At 37.7% G+C, this 25,840-nt stretch overlaps 1 protein-coding gene across 1 annotated transcript in view; it reads left to right on the forward strand.

The window, feature by feature from the left end:
- Positions 1-25,840, forward strand: part of TMEM135 (transmembrane protein 135) — a 157,509-nt gene that overhangs the window by 87,267 nt on the left and 44,402 nt on the right. The window contains exon 6 of the mRNA XM_059465996.1: positions 10,849-10,895. Coding sequence (XP_059321979.1) covers positions 10,849-10,895 — 47 coding nt within the window. The remainder of the gene's footprint in view (positions 1-10,848; positions 10,896-25,840) is intronic.

The following is a 25,840-nucleotide window of genomic DNA, read 5'->3' on the forward strand; positions in this document are numbered from 1 at the left end:
TACAGAGTAGGATGTGCACTTAAGCTGTTTTACAGGAAAGTCTTTTGAGACTGTTGAGGAAACAGGCCAGAAGCATAATTATGCCAAAGCTGCTGACTTTTTAAAAAGAATTTCCAGTGATAATAGGATTTAAACTAAATACAGTTTAATTTCAATTCCATTGCTGCAATTTGCAGGAAGGAAATTGTATTTTGAGTTCACATTTTTCTGGGTTTGAATTTGTTAACCCCTTGTGTTAACCATAGTTGGGCCACTTTGTTTTGCTCTTCTTTTCAGCATTAAAGACATAAAAATGAAAAGTTGTGCTTGGAAAGAGAAGATTCTAGTGTTGTTGTATTGCATTTGGATGTTCTCGTAGCTCAGTTATGCTTTTGGGTACAACTAAGGTAGCATTTTTTGGTGCAATAGGGAACAGGCCCCACAATTTGTTCTTAGTCCTGTTTTTCTGTAAAAACTTGTCTGGGAGTGGCTGAGAGATGAAAAGATGTTTTCAACTGGTCATCCCTGAACCCAAGGGTGTTTGGGTTGTTTGATTTACATTATAATCATCCATTTTCTTTGAAGTTTAAATAGTTGTGTTTTTTTTTTTTTTTGTATAATCCTGTTTTGAATACCATTTTATTTCATTAGCTGGGAGTTCATTTACTCACACCTTGGAATACTGTGTTTCTCAGTGATGACTTGGAAAACTTGAATCAGTTTAATGGAGCAAATATTTCATGACCACCTATGGGTACATTTCACCTTTTGCTGTACTGCTTTCAGAGTACCTGTTCTATAATCAAAAAGCCTTTAATTTTGGGATCTTAACCAAATCATCTGGTCTTCTGCACCATTTGTGGTGCATCTACAAGAGCAGAAGACAGATAATTAAATTGTTTCCTGAAAGAGTGATGTGTGGAGTCCTGTAATCTTCACTAGCTGAAGCTCGCCCGTGTGCTTCAGAGCAATACTTAATAATGAGACAGTTCAAAAGGGCAGCAGGTGTGTTCTGGAGAGCAGGAGGGAATCACCTGAGCTCTTTGCTCTTGTATTTGAATATATTCCTGTTGAGTCTTTTACACAGTTCATTGAACTGAGGGAACTCATGATGTGCTTTCCTTCACTTTTTCTTTTATCACAAAAAATCTTTCTAGAATTCTTGCAGTTGTTCTTCATCCTTTTACTGTCAAGCGAATAAGACACATCTTTCAAATGTACTTGTGTTGTGGCTCCCTGGTGAAGCCAAGGAGGCTTGACATTTGTCTAGTGACATTTAGGACTAATCTGGGGCTAAGAATTATTTGCATGTAATATTTGAGGGGAAAAAATAATCTCATAACACTTTGAAAATGTGATGTTTGTGAAGATTCAAATCTAAAGCACTTATTTTACAGGAAAAAATATAGTTGATTATGTATTTTGGAGTAGTATCAACTGCATTAAATGCAGATATTTCATTAATAAAATTGTTTAAATAATATTCTGTTTTCTTCTGTAGGTAAAAATCACACATATCATAAGCCTTTACATTTTAAAAAATAATTTAAATAAGTTACCTTATTTTTCCATAAACAAAAATTCATTAATTTTTTTAAGTTATTAGTGCAGTAAGACATTTTTCAGATATAAGTTTTTCTCATGGGATAATTGTTTTGTGCTGCCCTGAAATTTGGGACATGCATATTAGAAAAGAGTTGAACTCACACATGCTGTATTGTACTATGTGCTTTGCATAGACCTGGTACTTTTACTCAGTGTTAGCTGTGTTTCTGCAGCCAAATCAAATGTGAAACAGTTAAAAAAAGCCACAGTTAGCAGCAGTTCAAACTTTGGTTTAAACATCTTGTTTGTGGTATAGTCTCTAACACTATTTTTAGCCATTAGTTAATGTATTTTGTATTTGAAAAAGCAATGATACCGTGCTCCATGGCTCTGAGGTAGAGACTGGAAAAGATATGAGTGAGAGAAGGTGTTGCAAGAAAGATCAGACTTCTCTCTCAGGTTTAGCTGCTGAAAGGTTTTGTCCTTTCAGCTTGTAACTTGCACTCGGGAGTGCTTGCTGAGTAGGGAGAGTCTAGATGAAGGAGAGCTCAAAGTAAATCCATAGTCCCTTGGCAAACAGGAGACAATGTGTGTTCCCAGTCATGTAGTATTTGACATTATTGCCTAAAATAATGAACAACTTGAAATTTTTGAGTAGCTTCCTAAAATGTGCCCAGGCATTTGAAACAATTGGGTGTGGTGACGCTGCAGCAGTGTCAAGAGCTCAGTAAATTTAGCTGTGTGGTCAGTTACAAGTGCAGCTAATCTCCCTATTGTGATCTTTTCAGATTCCTGTAGTTTTCAGGACACAACACTATAGTCTTGGGCATGGGTCCTGTCTGCACTTACCTCAGTGGATTGCACAGCTGTTTTCTAGAACTGGATTTTCATTAATTTTCTCAGTAACGATTAATATTGCTAAATGAAAATAATCTTTGCAGATGGATTGGTTTAGATCTTGATAACCAGCTCTTTGCTAATTACATGCTTTTTAAGGGTTTTTAAACTCCTCTTATCAAGGTGACTTCTTTCTTTGAGGTGTTTTGTGCCCAGTTGTGACACTATTTGAATGTGTCCTCATTTATATTTTATAAAAGTTACAAAAAAAAAAAAATCACATTATTACAAAGTGCCACAGTACTTTTGAAGTTCAAGAGCAGACTTAGGAAATTTGGTATACCAGGTAACCCGCATTATCTGCCCTTTTGCTTTTCTTTCCTATCCCGTTTTCCTACTGGTCTGATACCACTGCGTGGATGCAGTTTGCCATTGGGGATTTTATCCCCCATGGTGGATGCTGTGAAAGAGGTAATTTGTGGGTCTGGGACAGTCTTTGTGGTATCCTCCTTCTCCAGCTCCTGGCAGGAGAAGCTGTGTGCAGGCAGCCATCCTCCCTTCCCAGAGGACAGGAAAGGGTGAGAGAGGTGGGGCTGCAGAGCAGAATATGGCAGGGATGTAATATAAATGAAATTGTGACCATTTAGTTGTTTTATAACTGTATATACCAGTTATAAAATCTTGTAGTCTGGTTTTGGATCAGAAACAGAGTAATAACTCTAGGCATGAATAAACATTCACACCAACTTTTAAATATCTAAGAGAATATTTAAACAATGACCAAAGGGCATAATCTTATGTTAACCTTGTTTCAATTTGCTTATGTTGTTTTGATCTTATTTTTTTCTGTGTTGTGGTGGTAGAAACAATAGCAGAAGGAATAAAAATTAATCTGCCTTTTCAGTAGCATTCTCTGCTGGTGCCAAGACTTTTTCCTGAACCTGTAGGTGTTATGTGGAGAAGTGGGTGACAAATCTTCTAACACTAAAGTGATTGGTAAAACAAACAAGACAAAATTTAAACTGTTGGGAGAAAGAGAAGCATAATATAATCTATACTGTTGATTTTAATCAAGGTGTGATAAAGTTCTGTAATGGAGGAAGAATGGGTGTTTGCTATTGGTGTGTGGGCCTTTGCTGTAATCTTTAAAAATTAAGTACTTTAAGTAAAACACTATTATTTTTCCACTGATTTCTGCATTAGTTTTCAGCTTCTATATCTAAGTTCTAAGACTATTATAGCTTAATAAGAAGATAGGGGAAGGCACTGTGAGTCAAGCTAGAACAGTTTATAATAGTGCTTCATGAGCTTCTGCACAGCATCTCCTCTTTCCACTCAGTCTTCATGTTGGAGGTGGTTGAAGGACCACCAGAGGGGCTCTTCAAAATGAGTTGTCTCTGAAGCACAGCCATCACCAGCAGCCTGAGCCCCTTCCCTGGCTTACTGCAGTGATGTGGATGCTGAGGGAGAAGGAACCTCCAGCAGTGGGATGGAGTAGACATCTGTGGCAAGAATTCAAGTCCTTCCTTTCACATGCCTCAATGGTATCTGTACTTTCTCAGGAAAATTCACTGGAAAGTAATTCCATGAGCAGCATGAGCTCCTCCATTCAACAGATAACACAATCAGTGCTTTCACCCCCTTCCAGTCAGGTGTGATTCTCTTTCCTTACATGCTCACATAAATGTTACTTTTCAAGAGCCCTTGTTCCCCTGAAGAGCTGACTGTGTCTTATGATGACAGCCAGTGTCAGCTGTACATTGTGGAGGCTCCTATCAGGGGAAATGTGAGAGGCATTTTAGCTTATCAATTTAGCAATTCCCCCTCCTCACGTTCTCAAGGGGGCTCTTACTTGCAAAGCAATGCATGCAGTTCAGAATGCTAATGAAAACTCTGCCAAAATTGGGGAGAGATACAGGAATATTAAATGACATCTTATACAAGGTATCAGGATTTATGCACAAGCATAAATAATTATCATCAATTTTAAATATTTTTCCTCAGTTAGTAAACATCAAAATATTGCTGTATATATATATATATATAGAAACAGCATTTGTGTCTGCTAGTTATGCAGCATTTTTAAGAAAAGAAATGCACAGTTTCTGAGCACATTCTTTAATGTGTATTTCTCCTGGCTGCTCCATTGGTTTCCTCAGCCTCTTCTTTGCACGGCCCACAGTCTCAACCAGCAGAGCAGAGGGGGCAGCTCTGGGTGTAGGCATATGGGGCAGGAAGCTCTTGAGCCCAAAAGATAACTATTTGTCTGTTGTCAACTTACAATGAATCTGAGCATGCTAGATTTTTAGTAATTTTAAAATTTGTCCACCTAACTGACTTTAATTATCAAATACATAAATAATAGTTAAATGCTTGCAATAGTGGGAAAACTCTGCTTTTTATATCCGAATTATCAAAATAGGTAATTTATTTCTACCTCTTTCACCCTGTCCCTTTACTAGCTTTTAATGCATATCAGAAATTCATCACATTCTGCTACTTTTCAGAAATTTCACCAGTATAAATCATTACTGGATAGTAAGTGGCATTAGTGGCATTCATGATGCTGCCTTGCAAATTGTTGTTCTTATACTATTAATGCACGTGCTTCACAGCAACAAAATTATTTTAATACCTGTAAGCTTTTAAAGATTAATAACTTGCAGTTCCTTTTTGGATACTAAGGTAATATCAAACCTTGTAATTCTTCAGTGATTGTGAGCTCTGGAAGAAGAAGAGACAGATAAGCAGAAATTCTCATGGTGGAGATGAAATCTTGGATGATTGTAACATGAGCTAAGCAGTTATGTTCAGAAGCCTAATACAAGACATGTGCAGGGACTACTAAGAAAATTTATTGGGTTTTTAGTATTTACTACATTTGTAAAGCTCTTGTAGGATAAGTAACCCGATTTAAATTTCAGCTTACATATGGATTTAATACTTAGAGATGTTAGTGTTTTTGTAGTTTTCATTTGCGGTGTTGTATTTCAAGTATATCACTAACTCTGCCTTTTCAATATATTTTGAACAATTTACAACTAATTCACGTTTATTTGTCAAAATTATAATGGAGGGAGGTTCAAATCGTGCTGGTTGAATTGACTATGTTGTTAGTATCAGGCTATGATTTGATCTGGGTGTGGTTTAAGCTGTCTGGCCCTGCCCCTATGCAGTCCTTGAGAGCAGAAAATAGTTGCTTTCAGGTGGGTCACATCTAAGATTTGTTCTTCTGTGCATCTCTGTGCCAGAAGAAGACACGTGGGATAATCATCAAAAATAGGTGCTGGAGGAGGAGTGATGACTACATATGTTCATTTGCCTGAAAGTACATTGTAGTTTCAACTCAAGCTGTGTGCATGGCCCAGCAATGGGCATACCTGCACAGCAGCATGTGTAGCCATCATGAGGAACATGTCAGGTTGTAGAAGGATCATAGTGACCCAGTCCCAGATTTTTAAATGTGGATTTGAGGTGTAGATTTTTAAATTGAACTCAGTACACTCCAGTGGTATAACACACAACTTTTGTTTTTGTTGGTGATAAAACTTCAGTGTCATTTGGCAACTACTTTTTTGGTGCTTCAGTCTCTCAAGCCTTGTGCATTCTTGAAGGCAGTGGACTTTCCTGAGAAGCTTCCAGAAAGAATATTTGGTGGCTCTGTCAATGTATGTTGTAACTCTGTTTGCTATGGCTAGTAGAATATGAAAAATGGGGGAAGAAACTTGACGAGTGTTTTTTTGAGAAAACAAATTAAGACTGCTGAAATGCTCAGTTATAGATATGCATGTGTATATATATATATACACACACACACAGAATTTATGAACTAGAAAATCAGAGGTTTAGCTTTTTTTTTTATTCATTGCAGTTCTTGTGGGACTGGCAGGTGCTCCTGATCTTGGCTCAGTTACTGTCTGCATTTGCCAATTGTAATCTTTTAATCGTGATCCAACAACAGTGCTTTAACAAGAATCTATATAATCTCTTGTTTAATAACACATACTCATGTTTCTTTTGATCTTATCAGCCCAGAGATTGCTTCAGACTTGCTGGCAGAAAAGAAATCAGGAACCTCTGACAGCTGAGTGTTGTAGGTGTAGTTGAACTGGCCCTGTGCCCAATAAGTATCTGACAAATTGTTTTCTGCATTTTCATAAAGCCTATCAATTTTAAAGCAGCAGTAATTTTGCTTCAAAAGTTATTTAATTTCAGCTAGGAAGATAAACATTATGCGGATGACCATGGGTATGACAAGAGTTTTTGCTGTTACTTTTGAGAGCTCGTGCAGTTCTCCCCAGCTGTGCTGCATTTCAATTAGAGGTGGAGATAAGGTCTTACAAAGATTTCCATTTGACAGGATCAGCTAGTGGAAGAAGGTAAAGCATTGCATCCTTTGAAATTACCAGGGTGATGTGGCTCCATTTCAGGATTTCCAATTGGCGTATGTCTTTTGGGATTTCTAGAAGTTTGAGCTTGGTGAAGGACAGCCACCATTTTCCCTAAGTCCTTATGTTTTCATACAAAACCAAATAACCCTTTTTCATTGTAAAATATCTTTGTTTTAAAAACTTCATTAATGACATTTCTGTTCAGGAACTGTCTGACTTCTTTAATAAGCACTGGCCACTCTGAGAATGGAATAGCTCATTTTTGCTGGAAGTCAAGTGTTATGTGCCAGTTTATGAAGCTGCCTTAGGTGTTCTGTGAGCTGGTGGTAGCACTATGCAGTGTTGAACTGTAGCTCCAACACTCTGGATGCTTCTACCACTAATAGGACTGATCTGCCCATTTACCTCCTCCTGTCTTCATTAAATAGATTTTGAGTAGCTTCAGTGCTTTTCTTTTTAGTTACTAGGTCTGTGTTCCTTTATCACAGACCTCAGTCCTAGTCTTTATTCTGACTGTAGCAGAGTAGCCTCCAATCAGAGACCTTTTGTACCCAAGGAAATCTGACTATAATGGAAATGATTAAAGAAAGTGCACATAACCTCAGGACTGAGTAAGGTGCGGGAAAAGCCTGAATACACAAGACTCGAGTAGTTTTGATAGTTTTAGCAGTGTTATTTTTTCCTTTCTTTGGGCCAAGATTTTTATCTGGCTGTGAGGGAAGGTCATTTGTGAGCTACTTCTACTGGTGTTACTGGGTCTACTGCTGTGACCAGGGCAAGTGGTAACCACTTTGACCCAGAGCTTTTTGTTTTGTGCTCAGTGCTGGGTACTGCCAGATGTCACTTCCTTTTGCTGACTGTGTGATGGCTGAACTTTCTTGGAAAAAAATAAATACTGGCTTTGCCAGCCAACAGAGATCTGGAAAAAAGTACCTTTTCAGTTTTGTCAGCAAATTTCCTTTTATTTATTATTTTTTTATTAAGGTTTAGCATACTACAGTGGAGTATAATGTAATCAATTAGATTAAAGTACTCACATACCAAATATGCTAACCTGTCCTGGAGCACAAGGATTTTTCCTTGTAACCTACAGGCATCTCTTCATAGATGTTAAAATCTTTAGGGCATATCATTCTCATTAGCAACATGCAGGTTTTCTGCTTGTATCTGTTTCTTCAGCTGGAAAGTTTCAAAGTCTGTATTTTGCCAAGTACATTGTGTTGGTCTTCTGTTGTAAATCAAAAAGTAATGGACTCTGCAAGGAAAATCCCAAGTGAGACTTCCTGCTCACTGGAATAGCAGTCTTTTTCACTTAATATTTAGAATTCTATTTCTGTAGCCCTTAGTATTTTTTCTTTTTTCAAAATATTATTTTAAAAACTAAAAACTAAAATAGGTACTGCACATTGTACTGAAGATATTACAAAAATTCTAGAATGGGGAAAAAGTTTAAAAAAGGCTTATTTTGAAAGTAGCTTAGATTTGGGGCACAGTGACAATTTTTCTTCTGCTTCTGCCTTATTTGTGCTATGATAAGGCAGTCTCTGGACTTTCCATGTAGGGCTGTGAATTTCATGTAGAAGAGTCTGGGTCTAATTTAGCTGCATGTTTTGCCGTCCTTCAGTTGAGTAAATATTGGAGACTCCCTGTCAAACATGTCCACAGCATTTCTTGGATATGTTTGCCTCTACTGATCTTAAGCATCTCTGATAAAGGAGATTCCACTATGTCACAGACATCTTGTTCTGGTGTATCACTACCCTGGAGAGCTCTTTCTATTATCTAACCAATGCTTTATTTGCTGCAGATTTAACTCTGCCTTCCTCTTCCTGTACCTGATGAGACAGATTTATCAGTATATGATAATTATACGAAAAGAGTTGTCATGATCATCACTAGCTACTACTTTTATAGTTTCAGCAGTTTTCCAACAGTTGTACCCTACAGGCCTTTTATTCCCATCATGATCTTCTGGACTGTCTTGTTTTGTCTATGCTTTTCTTTAATAGTGGTCCTCAGGAGGTTCAACAAAGGGATGAGTCGTGGCTTTGGTGAGGAATGGCACCAGTATATCCTGGGACCATTGGAAAGCAGCTTTTCAAAAAAGAATTGGGGGTCCTGGTGGGCACCAAGCTGGACATGAGCCAGCAAAGGCCCCTTCCAGCATAGGAGGCCACTGCCAGAAGGCTGAACAAGGTGATCTTTCCCCCGTGCTCAGTGCTGCTGAGACATGTCTGTAGTGTTGTGTCCAGTGCTGGGTTTCCCAGACTGAGAAAGCTGTGCTGCTTTAGCCTGGAGTAGAAAGAGCTCTGAGGGAATCTTAATTATACATATAGATTGTTGGAAATACTGCATAGAATATCTGTTAGATTATTATCAAACTTACTGGGGAAAAAAAAAGGTAAAAAAGGAATAAAAGAAAAAAGGGCAAGAAAAATACTACTTAGTGAAGTGTTTTTGGTATGCAAAGGCATACTTTTTTATTGTGTTGGTTGCTTTGGGGTTTTTGGTTTTTGTGTGTTTTTTTGGGGGCGTGGTTGTTTGTTTTTTTGGGATTTTTTTGTTTTGTCATCCCCTCACATCATCCAGAAAACCGGTTCTTTGCCATATCTCACTTATTTCCCAATATGTTTGCTCAGGCTGTCAAGCCGCCTTCTCCCCGTGTCTCCAGAATAACCTCCAGAGAATTGATGCTTTTTTGACTGATGAAATACATTTTGAACTTCAGAGGAATAGGGCAGACCTTTTTGAGTAGATTTTGAGTTTAAAAACAAGTCTGCTTGTCTGCTTTTGCTGCTAGTTTGAAATGAAATACTCAATTACTCTCATGAAATATACCTTTGCCCTAATGATTTTGTATAAAAGGATTTCAGATGTTCACATTTTTGATGCAGATTAATAAAGTATGATAGTACTGATGAAGGAAAAAATTGGTAGTTTACACAGCAGATGTTGTGTCTCATGTAACCTAGTTTTAAGTCACAGACAGAGGAACTTAGAAAAGAGAAATGGTGCCATTAGTAAGACTTTTTTTTCTCTGAAAGTTGTTGTAAAGATTTCCTATGCAAATTTTTCTCACACTTTCTGATCTGTTTTAACACGCAGCAGCCTCCTGTTCTATGTGTTCATAACCTTCTAATTTACACCTCTGCCACCTCTTCCATTTCTTCTCACATAAGATGTCTGTATCCTCTCATGATGAAAACTTCTTCAACCCTTGAAAATAGGTGCAAATATTTTCTGAAAGACTTACAATATTTCTGTAAGGATTTTGCCTCCTAAATGATTTTATGAATATGGGCCAGTATATCTAGAACAAAACAAAATTTTCTCACTTGTGAGGTGTACGTGGCAAAGATGGATTGGATTAAGGCAGGTGTTCTTCAGCACTTGTGAGTCCCTGTGCAGGTGATAAGGAGGAGGTAACAGCGCTAAGCCCCAGCAGAGAGGATGGCAGTGGGAAGTAGGATGTTCCCCTCTCAGTGCTGGAGAGCTGCTCAGTTTGCTCAATGACTCTTGTATGAGCACATTGATGATACAGAGCAACATAGGATTGTTCCAAGTGAGTCTGGCACTAAGCTAAACTACTAGAAAGGGTATTGTTAATTGGGAATAGAATTATCTACTCTCAAACTTGCTGGAAAGCAGTTCAGGACAAGCAGCTGTCAAAACAGATTTTTTAAACACTGGGCCTTTTAAACTGGAACTAGCAATATGATATTTCAATTAATCACAAAAGCAAAGACTGGTAAAATATGATGTTTAAATTTCAGTTCTAATATTTTATTGTTTAAATTATGTTGTTCTATAAATATTTTTTTTCTTGGACTTTTATTACAAATGCTTTTTAAGTGGTGCCATTTGCTGTGTCTGTTGTCCCACTACTCTGGTTTGGGTTTCAATTTTTTAAGCTTCTACAAAGTCCACTAGAAACTAGGCAATCCTTTTTGGTGGACTCAGACAAACTTTCATTCTGACCCCTCCAGCATATAAATAAAGTGTAGCTTTCATAGTAAAAGTTACAGAATCCTCATGATCCAGAACATGCATGCAGTAGTAGTGTGTTACGTAATAACAGTCGTTCTTCTTCTTGTAGGTCCTTTTGTTCTGCATCACAGCTGCTCTGTTCATGTTCTTCTTCAGGTATGTTGCTGGTGTATCTATTTATGTTGTAAAAATTGTTTTGAACAGTGTTTTTTAGAACTTACTGCTTTTTGGTACTCCTCTGTATATTCTTCACTCAAGATGAATTGACTAGAGTGCTTCAGTGGCACCACCCAGTGCTGTGATCATAATTGGGCTAAAAAGGGAAATGTTGAGTCTTCTGGAAAATACACTGATTACTTAAGGAGTTTCATCTCCTAAGTAAGACCCTGGAGATGTAACACAGTGTAAAAACAACTGAAATCTGCTTTTCACGGCTCTTTTTAAGAGCTCAGGGCAGGAAGATCGCATTTTCTCTTCTGGCAAAAATAGAGGAGAACAGGAAAATCAAATTCTGCAGCCCTAAATAATGCCAAATATTTGACTTGTGTGCGGGTGTAACTACCTTCTTTCTATTATAGAATAAACTTTTTCATGTGTTTTCACAAGTTATGAATTATATCCATGTTTTAAAACTTACAATGGTGGGAGGTAGATGAGACACTCATTTTAATGGCTTGTTTATCTCTCAGTTTGCAATATAGATGTATGTAATTTATCTTATTTCCCTTTAAATACCAGACCTCTCAAATTTTCTTCATTATATCTCAAATTGGAAAGTTGCTTTTTAATGTAACCTTTGACTACAACCCTTTGGCTTAGAATTTTCTGCGGCGTGCAGCCATCTATGGTTCTTGAAGCTGTATGATCCCCTGGTAATTGCAAAACTCTGGAAGCTGCAGCTTGTTTTTCATAATTCCATTACTTACGGATATTGGCCAAGAACAGTCTGTGGATAGAAGAGGGCTGTTAATTTAGGGGATTCAGAGAAGCATTCCTCCTTTCATCTATAACCTATTAAGAACTTTGCATTAGCAGTCTTCTTGCTTTATTTTCTTCTTTGTCTCTGAGTTAAGCCATAACAACCTCAGAGAATTTGACTTGTAATGTTGAGGTTGGACACCTGTCTGCATGCATGCTGGTCAAATGAACTCAGAGCACTAAAATTCTGGTCAAAACTATAAATGTTGTATGATCTTGGAGGAAGCTAATTGTCTCCTACCTATGTCTTGGTAATGAAGTGGTGTTTTAGAGAGAGCCTGCAAGTTAAATCACAGAATCCTAGAATAGTTTGGTCTGAAAAGGACTTCAAGGTAATCTAGTTCCAACCCCCCCTGCTATGAGCAGGGACATTTTCCACTGCACCAGTGCTCAAAGCCCCATCCAGCCTGGCCTTGAGCACTTTCAGAGATGAGACATCCACAGCTTGTCAAGGAAACCATTCCGGTGACTCACCGCCACATGTTATGTCACAGTAAAGAATTTCTTCCTAATACCAAATCTAAGCTACCCTCTTTCAGTTTGAGGCCAATACCTCGTCCTGTCACTGCATGCCCTTGTAAAAAGTCCCTCTCCAGCTTTCCTGTGGCCTCTCTAGAGGTGAGAACTGACAGAGCCCAGATGTATTTGGTGAATTTTTCCTTGACCTGACACAGAAACACTGGCAATTGAATGGTCTCCAAACCACTTTCTCTTCTAAAATAGTGACTCATGCCAAGGCTGATGGAATATCCTGTTGAGCAATCATTGACAACATTTAATTCCTTTTGTCTTTGTTTTAACAGGGGAATTAAAATAGAGGCTCAAGTTTAGTTTAATTATTGGGGGAAAAAATCTATTTGTAAACACCAGTGAATGTATTAAGACAAATTTGTCCAAAATAATTAGCACAAACTAGTTTTTGAGGTGGTTTTTTTTCTTCCTTTCTCAGTATAATCAGTTTTGTGAATCTTCTTTTGTGTGAAGACTTCTTCACATACTTTCCTAAAGAAACCAGATATAAAGGGGTCTGGGTGAAAATACCTCTGGGTATGAACAGAGTCTGGTCAACTGCTCAGGGAGAAGAGACAGCAGAGAGGTCACTTAATCAGGCCTCAGAGTTGCCCATTTGTTGGAGCTAGCTGTGATTGTGAGCTGGTTGCTGTCTGAATTGATAAGTGAATTAACTATTGATGCCCTTCAGTAAGATTTTGGACAGGCCTTGGAAAAATCCTGTGTGCCTATGGAAGGCAATCTTCCTGTTTCTGTTGTCATCTAAAGCAGAAAGTAATTGAGAGAGTCATTAAATTACGTTTCCTATTTAATGGCTCAAAATCACTTCACCCTTTTTCTTAATCATAAATGGATCAAACTGATAAAATCATGTTCATACTTTTGGAATAAACACCTTATTCAAAGGCAGATCTGTTTGGCTTGTAGAATATATTCCTGTTGACTATAAAACACTGTTAACTCCTAACAAGCATTCACTGACCTGAAAACCAGAAAAATATCCTTTGCATTTTACTTAACTTGTTCCCAGAGTGGCTTTGTCCTCTCCACCCAACTAAAATGTCAGCAAAGGTACTGAGAGCAGTAGCACTCATGGTCCCCAAGATCATATGAAATGTCTTTCATTATTAAAGATAAAATCCTAATATATATTGGGTGTAATTTGAAGCTTAAAACTTTTCTAAAAAGAGATTTAATCTAAGTCTACCTCTATGCTATGAAAGTGTGACTGATGCTTGGGAGTCAAATGTTGCACAGAATAAAAGCAAAGTAGTCTTTTATTTTCTGAGTTCATATAAACTGCCTTATCTGAAGTTATTGGGTTCTCTGATCTTAAAAATTATTACTGTCCCTAATAGGTAGCCCTGGTTGGAGCTGAATTCCTAACAGCTCCAGATTTAACTAAATTTGGCTGCTTTTTTCTTCTCTAGGCAGTTTTGAGCTGAATAATTTTCCTTGCACAGCTTGTACTGTGATGCACGGTAGCTGCATTGGATTGAGCCAATGGTGCTGATTGGGAAAGCATGGAGAGCACAGATGCTCCACAACATTCCCATGGACTTTGGTCATTTTCAAGTAACTGCCTACCAGCATGACTTTAGGTGATCTTTGCTGAATCTAGGAAATTAAAAGTTATTTGATTTGGAAAGTTCAAAACTGTTTTCTATGTGGAAGAATTGAGGTATGTTCTATGCATCACACAGCTTCCAGGGTAGCTTTCAGGTTGCCAGGTTAACAGCAGCCTGTAAAGTTGAGTTTGCTTAGTGTTGCTTCTGGAAGGCCAATGGTTGATAGTCATCCTTTACAAGAGAAAAAAAATGTTGCACTTAATTGCCACATGATCATACCCGTCCCTTGAGGTGGGTGTCTTCCTACCTACTCCCTACTGTAGCAGGAAATACTGCTGTAACAGATGCATGAGTCTTGGTCTGTGGAAGTATAGATGCTGTTCTTCTTGATTTATTTGATTATTTCCTTTTCTAGTATATTGATTGTCTTCAGTATCTTGCTATAATCTCTATCTTATATTGTTTTCTACACAAATCCTGTAATAATGGTCTGTTAATGAGGCAGATGTTTCATACTAGTTGAAAACATCACCAAGCAGCCTTGATATTTATTACTGGAGTTTTCCCCAAATTCTGTTGGACTGTTCAAACATTATTGCATCTGCTACAGGACAAGAAAAAGAAGGTGCTAAATCTCAGGAGTAAAGAAGTGAGGTTACAGAACTGAAATGGTAGAAGGAAAAACCAGGAATAATTACTTCAGAATAGATAAAGTGAGAGGAGAGTCAAAGTGAAAGGTAAGTTCAGAAGAGCAACATACAAAGGAAAACAGTAGGAAGAAGGTGGGAGAGAGTGACCAAAGAGGGAAGAAAAAAGGTCATGTCAGGAGACAGGAAAAAATAGAAGAATATACTAGGAAAAAAGCAGCTGAAATGCAGATGATAGGTTTACAACTAACAGAGTTATATTTACACTCAGAGGAAGCATATTTTAGTGCAGTACTTTTTTATTTCTTCTCTTCCATCCTCATCTTGTGGTACTTTTCTTCTAACTTGGACTTCTGTTTTTTTCTCAAAATGCTTCTGCTCCACTCCACTGGAAGTGATGAAATTAAAATGCATTACTCATTTGTAGATAGCTGTAGTATACACAATGTGGCAGAATCTGATACGTATATATTTAATTCACACATATAGGCAACCATAGCTGAAACAGCTGAAGGATTGTCCCCCTTCCCCCCATATTTGCCTAAGAATCTTACATGCAGAAGTGTATCTGGGGAAAGGAATGTTCTTATATCTGTAGGATATTATCTGTGGGAATTAATTTTCAGGTGATATTGAAGTCCTCGGGGTCTGAATGTTCGCCACTTACTCAAAAAGCCCAGTACTTAATGGTGTCATCTGATGTGTTGTGAGTAGGATTTCTTCACAGTGTGCTGCTTTCCTAAAGAAACCCCAGGTATGCACAGTCCAGCCAATTCCAGTTCCCTTCAAGGAGAAGAGACAGCTGAGAAGTACTTGATCAGTCCTCAGAGACTGTTCTGAAAGTGTCTTATAATAAAAGTACACTTTTCTTTAATTCTAATAGTTTTTTTCAATTGCAGTTTGCATGGAATTAAGTTTGTCGGTAGAAAGGTTTTGATTATACCATGGTTTCATGCCAGTTTATTTCAGTTTGAATAATTCATGGTACTGTCCAGAATACTCTTCTGGAGTAATTGGATAGGATGAAATGAAGAAGCAGGAGTAGTCCTACAATCTGTAAAAGAAATATTTGTAAAACACAGGGCAATTGTTTTTTTAGTAGGAGTTTCATTTTGAATAATGCACAAGATATTTTTTGGAAGGGTGATGCATGGCTGTGCATTTTCGTGCTTGGAGAAATCCACTTAATATAAAACTTGCAATCTTTGTACAATAAATGAACACCTACATAGAAATCCTATCCATATAAACTTAGAAAATCCAGGAATTTGGGTGAATATGTGTTGGCAAACTTCAGTACTGGTTGCTATGGTAGTTAATCCTTAGACCATATGCCACCAACTTATAATATGCACATGTTAATTCATCTGCTCTGAACTTTAGAAAGCAAAGCTCCACCTATGAGCTGAAACCAGCTATTAATGAAGGCTGAATGTTTCTGATGATTGATTGATCATGAGTTGAGGATGAAGGCTGCCTTCTCTAGAGATAAATGCTAAAGTGTTATGTTCTGAAACAGTAATTTCAGACAATCTGAAGTTACTGCTGTGATTTCACAGAGTGGGACAACATGTTTTTCATAACTCAGGATTTGCATAGCTCACAAGAGAAAGCTCTTGATCTCTTAATGCCATTTGTATATTATGTGCTGATTAAAAATGGTTAGTGGAAAAAAACCCTAAGAAATGCAGGTGCAGTGTCATATACTGCTACTAGAATACTGAAACTTGTGTAAAGACACTGAAAACCTTTGAGAAAGGTCCTTTTGTTTGCAGAGCCCTTTATGCTATCTCATTAAGGAAATTCTAGCCTCCCAAATTACAGCTATTTGCTCTTCTTTCTCTGTGAAACACATATCCTGTAATTTATTCAGTATTTTTGACATGATATTTCAAAGTGCCTTTATTTTCTTTTAAAAATGTGTGGTACCAGTGCCATATTAGTCTCTTGTTTAATCACCTACACTGCTTTCTGTGCTGAAGCAACTGCTTGAAAGATATTTTTGCCTTATAATTCTACTTTCCTGCTGCAGTAGAATCAGTAAGCTTAACAGTCGGAGTTGCTGTTACATGAATTTAATATGAAATCATCTTCCCCTTTCTTATAAAGATTATGTTGGAGCCTTTTCCATTTGCTGTAGAGTTACAGGAGTGCATTAAAAGCCCTCTGCTGTTGAATTATTATGTAATAAATCAGAAGAAAAAACAGATGAGAATTTTTTTCTATGTTTATATGTTTTTTACTACCCTTATATAAACATCTCCAAGTTAGTGATTCAAAGCATTGTTTTGGTAAATGTCATGAAACGTGATTTCTGAGGTATTTTGGATGACCTGGTGAGTAGATGAAAACATTTGGCCTCCTAAGAAATGCTATAAATACCAGTTTTCTTTATTTAGTGTGAGCAAAAGTAGAACATGGATTGCAGGAGGGGGTTGGGGATGAGAAGATAACCTTCTGGGTTAATGCAGGCACTTCTGGAGAGGCTCACAAACCAACTAAAAATGCGCCCCAGAGACCTGCTGCTGGACTGTACAGACTGGGTTCAAATATAAATATGGGTAAAAGGTGAGATAATCCATGTTCTGTTTATCTACCAATAGAATAAAAAGTGAAAAAGGATTTTTACTCTTTTCATGAAACATATTCTTTGTTCTCTAGTCTTTTAGCAGACTTCCGCTGCATTTTAGTTTTTCTTTTCTGTTTCTTTTTTTGTCTCTTAAATCTTGCTATATGATAGAGTACTTTTGGATTTGGTTTGCAGGGGAATTCTGTGGATTGCTGAATTGTGTGGGGCTCTGATCCAAGCTGCTGCATTCACAGGAGAGGGAGACTGATCTTCTCAGGCTAATGCTGGACATACACGTGTAGTTCAGAAATGATAAAGATGCATCTTAAGCATATTTTTATTACTGCAATAATGTGAGATTTTTAGATTTTCATACAAGTAAGAAATATCTGGACTTAGAGATTTTACCAAAAAAGTAATTTAGGGTGGAAAATTTCAGTGTCCAGCAAGATTAAGGGGAGGGGCATGGGGGCATGTCTAGTTGGTTTTTGAGCATCTTCTGACACTCGTACACCTTCATTGTTTACAGTGGCTGCTATACAACATCCATGAGCAAATCCCACTTTTGCAATTTTTGTGTTCTTGTATTTTCAAGTGAGAACCATTATTTTTCACCTATTCATTTGGGAGATACTGGAGGAACAAGACATGAGTGGTATGCATAAAATTGGAAGAAATCCATTTTGATCCCCAGCATAGCATTAAAGAGAGCCTTACAACAACTGGATCTTTAACATGTCTCTAGGGCCTCTTTCCAGGAGTCATCTTCAGCTTTAGGCACCTATCTGATTAAAGTTAGGAAATTGGAGGGAAAAATGGGCAAATTAAAGGTAGTTCCCATCTTGGGTTGGTTCAACTCATGTTGAGGAGCTTCCTCTCTCTAATTGATTATATAGAGGATTGTGCACTAAACTTACTTGCATAGCTCCAGGTGGAGTTCATCTTAGCTAACATTTTTCTTTAAAGTTACCTAGAGATCCTGTTAAAATTATTCTGAGGGATGGTAAGTGTTTGGAATTAATGAAATGTTGAGATACTATGATTTTAAGTTTTTTCTAGCCTATTCAGCATACATGGCCCATATCATCTTTCCATTTCTTGACTTTGAGATGAAAAAAATTTACCTTTTGTTCTGCTAATAAATGCAAAAAAACCTGAAAAGGACAAGTTTATTAAAAGTATTCATTTAAGTATTGATTTTTATGGGTTATTGCCAAAGTTTTTGGATGGAAATTACAGGAAAAGGACAGCATAGAACAAACTGCTCTCCTCCTTGGGAAAAAATATGTCAAACACTTAAAAATATCCTTTTAAGTTCTAAACAGAATTATTGTAATTTTTACAGTAATATAAAGTTCAGAACTTCAGTAAACTCTGTGATCTCTTTAGATCTTTGTCAAGAGGAAAAAGTGAAAGTATTTATACCTTTTTTGTGCCCTAGAGATGCATCTTTGGAACTGGAAAGGTTTAAATTTGCTGTTATTTATCTCTGTCTTTCAAAATGTACATTCCAGTTTGGTAACAGTATATAAAGTACTGCTTTAAATTAGAGACTTGTCATGTGATGTTAATTTTATGAAGTTTTTTTCTAATACCTTTTCTTGAGAAAGAATGTGTTAACACTATATTTAGTTTAGTAATTAGAATGTAGCATTTAATATTTATGTTTGCCTTCCAAATATATGTGTTTGTGATACTGAAATGTTGCTAAAATAGACTTAGTCTTAAGATACTAGGAGTTATTGGACGAATTTCCTGAAAATACCCTGAGAGAAAACTTCTGACGTTTTGATAATGGTCGTTGATTGCGTGATGCCTGTTGTATGTACAGTTTCTCCCAAGGAAATGCACACCACATCAGCCTTTAGTCCTTGTGCTGGTTGTTTTATTCAGCTGTGGTGTGGCTGTCATGCCAATGCAAGCAATGTCACCGTGTCTGTGCCTACCCCAAGAAGAGGTGCAGGATGCATGTCCATATGCACCATAGGAAACGAAACCAAACCTGAGAGTTCATACTACAAGATTTAGGTGTTCAGAGGGATAAGCATAAATATATTTACAGTATTTCAAACACTCCATCTGGTAATAAGATGAAAGCAGCTGTTACCTGGTGCTGAGGCATCTCTGCCTGCCGCGTCCGAGCCGGCAGCTCTGCAGTCTCCTGAAAAGCAGGTGAGAGTGTAGGAAAGGTGAGACAGAGTCACAGTGACAGTGTCACTATCAGCAGAGACAGATGATTAACATTGCTTTCCCAGAGTTGTGATCGACTGGGAGCAGTGGTGATGGGAGCCAAGGGGAGGGAAGGGACTGGGAGGAGGCTCCGTATGGGACTATGTGCAGTGGGGAAACAAACGCTTCTCTTGAGTGCCTTTCAAAATATTTTTTTCTTTGGATCCTCTTGAGGGTGACTGATGGATTATACTGAGTTTCAAAACTGTCTGTTTCCTCTTGACCTACTCCTGTTATCAGATGCACTGCTTGACCAGAGAAGAAAAGAGAAATGTGAGGAGGAGAGATGGAACAGTATCCACAGAGAAGGAGTGAGAAGCCAAGCAGGACAGAGCTTTGACCAGCAATGATCCAATTGTAATTAAAGGAGTAGGAGAACATGGGTGGTTGCATTATTAGGGGTGTAGTGCAGCTTTTTGTCTTTGGCTTTACCAAAGCTCTTCAGATAAAGTACTTGTTTAAAAGCATAGTGGGTCATAAAAGTAACTAATTTGCAAGTCATTAGGTAATTTTTTTTTCTTTTTTTGTTTCTGCCTCTTGACCTAACAATTACATACTTTTGCAGCATGCTTTCTACAACTTGGTTTTTATATACCTAAGCAGTACCTTAATGTTATCTGTATCAAATGATAGCCCAGAATAAAGGTGATCATTGTCCTTTTGGCTTTTTACAAAAGACAGATACTGCCTCCAATCCCTTGAACCATCTTTCTTGTTATAGGAAGTTTGCCAGTCCCAGTACATACTATTTTTCACTTTGTCTTTCAAGTTTGAAAGCTAACAGTGGATTGAAATGAGTAGGCAAGTATTTTATGGTTGTATTATACCCTTGTCTTCAAACTAGCTCTGTTCTTGAAGGCATGAGCTGTGGTTAGGTCAGGTCCAAATGAGAAGTATCAAGTGGGCTGAACTTGGGTTAGTTTTCATTTTCCCTATGTTAAATCATGCTGCTCCTGATTCCTGCAGTCTGCAAAAAAGGCTGCAGAGTAGGCTTTTTTAGCTGCCAGTGAGGGAGGAAAATTATGTTCTGTTTAGTTCCTGTCTTTCCTATCTTTTTTTGTGGTTGTAGTTTTTCATATTGAGATATGCTTGTACATCTGTTCAATGGTAATACATTTGTCAAAAGTCAAGAAGATTCTTTAAAGAATCTTTAAAGCATGTGACTTCTCTTTTGTTGGGCTTCACTGCTTTTAAAAGAAACAAAAGCCCTTTTACCATAAATTCAGAAGCCTTGCTTAATTGCTTCCTGTGGATTAAGTAGTACCAATGATTTTACAGCTATAGGGGAAGAAAGGAAAAATTTTGATAAAAGCATCATGGTTTCTATTGCCACATTGCAAGGTACACATTCCAATTTGCATGCTAGGAAGTAAGTGAAATAGGGATTTTAGTACTGTGCATACACTATTAAGAATTTACCTAATTAGCCTACAAAGATATTTCTTTAGGAGTTAAAATGGAATACCAGTTATTACAAATAGTCCATTGCATTTGCTAAATCAGTAAATTTGCTTTTGTATAGAAAAATACAAACTTTTGAATGTAATGTGAAGAGATTAAGTTTATTTTACCATGTTTAGTCGCTTTTAGCCATATGGTACATAGGTTCCTGGAATGTATTTCAACTTTTTCTTTCCAACAGTAAATCCTGTCCTCATTTTAACAGATTGCTTTACATGTAGCTGGATCCAGTTGCACAGCCTCCTCAAGAGAGGAAATGCATTGCCTGCAGACAAGCAGTACAAGAATTATGGCTGTACAATAGGGAGTATTTTTCCACCATTATCACTTTTCAGTGGAGATTCTTTTTCAGATACGTAACAGTGACTCAATGAACCAGGAAAGTGTTTACCTGCAAGGTGATCTGGTGGTAACAGGAGAAGCTTTTGAGGGCTAAAATTTCAGGCGTCTCTATCCAGAGCCATCCCCAGTGAAGAAAAAGAGGGTCTCCTCCCCTTCTTTAGGTTTTGTCAGTCAATCACAAAGGGCTTTTGTACTGCTAGCATATTGATGTGTCTGGGCTTTGGCTGTTTATCATCTTCCTGTCATCCTTAAATGCAAAATAAAAGAAAGGAAATAGTTTCTGGTTCTCAGGCTTTGAGAATAAACTGCTTGTGGCTGCTGGGGACCTCGGCATCCCAGCTGCCCTGAAATGCCTTCTGTGGGGATGTGATCACTGGCACTATCTCACATCACCCCTCTAGCTCCCAGGCACTGGCCAGAACAAGGCTGATATTACAAGTCAGATGATGAAAAAGCAATTGAGGTTCACAGATTCGATTTCTGTTTTTGATCCTGGCATTAAAGTACCCAGCTCTGTGAGTGGAAATACAGTGCAGACAAGATTTCTGGTCGCTTTAATCCCACTGCTAAAAAGATCCATTCACAGGATGTAGGGATTCTCTTGTATTTTTGCAGGATTTCAAAACTTTTAAATGTATTTTATTTATGGTTTTTGCCAGCACTACAAGCAACTACATTTTTTTTCTTCCTTATTTAAAATTATTTTTATGTATGCCTTTTCTTATGTCTGAACTGTATAGCAAAGATTTGGCAACTAATTGACTTACTCTTTCACATACATTTGAGGCACTTTACATTTTATTTACGGAGTACTAAAGGAGAAGATTTAAGTACCCTGCCGAAGGTCAGAGACAAAATTTGTGTGCCTTCAAGCTGTAGAGTTCCAGTCCAGTTCTTAAATCACAAGACTATCTCTCCTGCATTCTTGTTACAGGACATAATTTAGCTTTGAAAAGTGGGGCATGGTACAGAATTGCTGCCAGAGAATTAGGTAGAAAGTAGTATATAAACAATTATACAGAACCGTAGAAAGAGGCAAGAGACAAGGATATTATGCAGGATAGGGCTGAGTGCTTTGCACAAGTCCAGGCAAGTGACATCACTCACTCTTACTTATCCACCACCACTGTACCTCCATTGTGAAAGACCCCCAGATTTGTCAGGCATGATTAGTAAAGCTGTCAGCAATCACTGCCTTGTTTTACATGTACCTTAGCATAGTTTCCTGGAGAATCTCCTCCATGATCTTGCCAGGCACTTAGGTGAGACTGGCTGGCTTGTGTTCCCTGGGTCTTTGTTTTTTTCTTTTTTAAAAGTGACAATTTTGTTTCCCCTTTTCCAGTCACTGGGAATTTCACTGGCCTGCCACAAGTGCTCAGAAAGGATGGAAAGTGGCTTAGCTACTTCATCTGTCAGTTTCCTTGGGATCTGGATGCATCTCCTCAGGTTCTATGGATTTGTGCACCTTCAGGTTCCAAAGATGGTCTTGAGATTGATCTTTTCCTATACCAGATGGCTCTTCCATCTCCCAGTCCCTGGCTTTTCTTTGTGCAACTCAGGTGGTGTTGCTGGAGCACTTGATGAAGACTAAGGCAAAAAGGTCACTGAGTACCTCATTTTTCTCCAAATCCCATGGAACCATGTCTCTCATTTCCTTCTAGAGAGGGCCTGCATTTCCGCTTTTTTCTTTTTTATCGCCAGTACCTACAGAACCTTTTCTTGTTTCTCCTGGTGTCTCTGGCCAGATTTAATTCTCTCAGGATTTTTCTTTCCTGACCTCATCCCTGGCTGCTCAGGCAATTTCTCTGTTTTTCTTTCAGGCTACCTGTCCTTGCTGCCGTCCTCTGTAGGCTTTTTTGTTTGTTTGTTTGTTTGTTTGTTTGAGTTTGCCTAGGAGCCCGTTGTTCATCTATGCAGGCCTCCAGGCATTTTTACTGAACTTCCTCTTTGACATGCGTCACTCCTGAACTTGAAGGATATGATCCTTCAGTATCAACCAGATTTCTTGAGGCATCCAGGGCCTTATCCCATGGTATTATATCGAGCAGCTCCCTGAAGAGGCCAAAGTCTGCTCTCCTGAAGGGTGTTGAGCTTGCTGTGTGTCCTCCTTGCAGCCATAAGGATCTTGAACCCCACTGCTTCATGGTCACAACATCCCAGGCTGCCCTTGAGCTTCACATGCCCCACCAGCCCTGTCTTGGTGAGAGCAGTGCAGCATAGCTCCTGTCCTCATTGGCTCTTCTATCACTTGGAGAAGGAAGTTATCATCAACACATACTGTACTCTTTTCTCCTCTTGTTTTCTTTGCTATCCCAGCTCAGCTTAATTTCTTCTGCCCATTTGTTGCCTGTCAGTTCTTCCTGGTTTTGCTGCTGCTGCTCTCTTAAAAATAGTTGCCTAGTTTTGCTGAGCTGAGGGTCTGTGTAGTTGCTTGTTTAAATTAGCAAAGAAAATTGGCTCCTGACATTAAAGAAAGAGAGATCCCTTTGAGCAGCAGTTAGGAAAAATTTAAGAACCATCTATGTATTAACAAAATCCACCTAGCTATGAAGGGACAGTCATACAAAGAAATGAACTATAATTTTTAGAAGATGGATTTAGAGTTCAGAAATCCGTGCTTGTCATTTGAATGTTACCTGCATCTATTTGATTGCTGCAATCCTTTGTGGCGAGACTGAGTGTTTGCAGACACCAGTGTGGTCATGAAATAGAAGTCCTGAACTGGTAACTCACGCTCATCACATGTTTCTGATTTGATAGCAGACAGGGCAGAAAATCTCCGTTTCATGAAAAGCAGAAGGCAATTACATTACATTAGAGTCTACATGTTTTGGTATATATTTTTAAAATAAATAATCTTTCTGTTTGTGTAAGGGTTGCACATGATCCAATATTTCACATGTAACTACTGTGCAAATTGAATATACATTTGTAGTCCAAAGACTGCAGCCCCAAATATGGCTTTTAGCATATGACATTTGTATTTCATTTTAGAAAAAGGCATATTTTTAACTACAGGCATTGGAAATACTTGAAATTCTGTTCCTGTGAGCTAATTGCTGACTAGAATAGGAAAATAAGGGCTACTTTGTGGTCAGATGCTTGTGGTCTTTCTTTTGGCTTTTGGCCCTTAGATAAAATGTCAGAGAAAGCACAGTAATGTATAATGGCATCTGTCGGTGTACCCTGGACATAATTTGAAGCCTGTCAAATGTCTGCTACTTTATAAACATTGATTTACATAGTTCTTCATTCTACCATCTGCTTATTCGGTTGCAAGAGTATAAATTATGTCATAGATGATTTTCACAGATGTACTTCAGTTCATAAAGTCTCAATTTCACAGAAAAAGAAACTGCTGCAAGAAAAACCAGTTTCTTCTGTGAATCTGAGACTTTATGGGCCATTTGAAATACTCTGAAGAATGAGACATTCTTTATTCTCTTTCATGTGTTTGATACATTGACTAGAAACCATACTGAGGAAAGGTTTTAGTCTTAAATTTTTTTCCTAAATAAACCTTGCCATGAACAAACCAGATCTGATTAATATAATAATACAATTTAATTCAGATTCTGACTCTACTCTTACATTAATACCAAACCATGGTTCTCATCATCAGGTGAAACTATAGTTCATTTTAATTAACTTGTGAAAAAACTTGGATTTCACTTATGGTGTAAATAAGATAATTAAGAAGTAAGTTAATCTTATATTAATAAGATAATATAAGTAGATAGTAAGTGAGGAAAACCCTGAAAAAATTATGTTAGAGCAGTCATATTTGAGTATTTGCTGAAAGGAATAAGATTAGTGCATTTTAGATTAAAGTCTGTTTTTAAGTCTGTAAAGTTGGTAGGATACCTTAGGTGTTTTAAATAGTAATTTTCTGATATGCCAGAGGTTTTTTTTCTATAAATTTGAATGAAAATATATTTAATTTTTTTCAATGAGACATTACAGTAGTGTTTAGTCCAGGATCATGCAAATGGCAAAAATTCAGGCATGATTCCTTAAATAAACTCTTTGAAGACACTTAGTAGGAACAAGGAGGTGAATAAACCGTGTGCACAGTTATTGATGAAGAATGAATTGTGTCAAGTCAATCTGGCTTCCCTCTGTGAAGATTAGAGGCTTCGTTAATTCAGAAGTAATAGAGGATATCATATATCTTCAGTAAACCTTTAGACAGACTCTCATGTGACAGTCTCATAGGAAAGGCCAGAAAGTAGACTGTAGAAAAAAAACCTCCTGCTTAAAACTGGCTGAAAAACCCGAGTACTGAATTTACCATCAGAGTGGAGGGGATAATTGGTTCCATCCACAGATTTAATATCAAGCTCTAAGTAATCATCCTGATCATTATTAAAGTTGTTGAACAATGAGACCAAACCTGTCTTCCAAGATGTCTGGCTTTTTCCACAGATTTAATGAATATGTCATTCAGAGCAATTTGGCAAATTGGAAAATACTCCCAAAATATACAGTGCAAATTGATGGAAGGTTCTGCACTTTAGAAAAAAGAATCAACTATACAGATGGAGAATTTGGAACCTCTTTGCAGGTCTCAGCTCTTCATAGCAGTGTGTAGGAATTAGATGGCAACCTGGTCATGAGTCAAAGTACCAAGATGTGGAAAACAGCAATTGTAATTGTATATATGTGGCTGGATGGACACAGCCAGAGAGCTGTCATCAATGGCTCTGTGTCCAGGTGGAGGCTGATGATGAGTGGTGTCCCTCACAGCTCTGTCTTGGAACACAGTTCTGTTAGTAGTCTTCATCAATGGTATAGACA

The sequence above is a fragment of the Ammospiza nelsoni genome, chromosome 2 (assembly GCF_027579445.1).
Source record: "Ammospiza nelsoni isolate bAmmNel1 chromosome 2, bAmmNel1.pri, whole genome shotgun sequence".
Taxonomy (NCBI): domain Eukaryota; kingdom Metazoa; phylum Chordata; class Aves; order Passeriformes; family Passerellidae; genus Ammospiza; species Ammospiza nelsoni.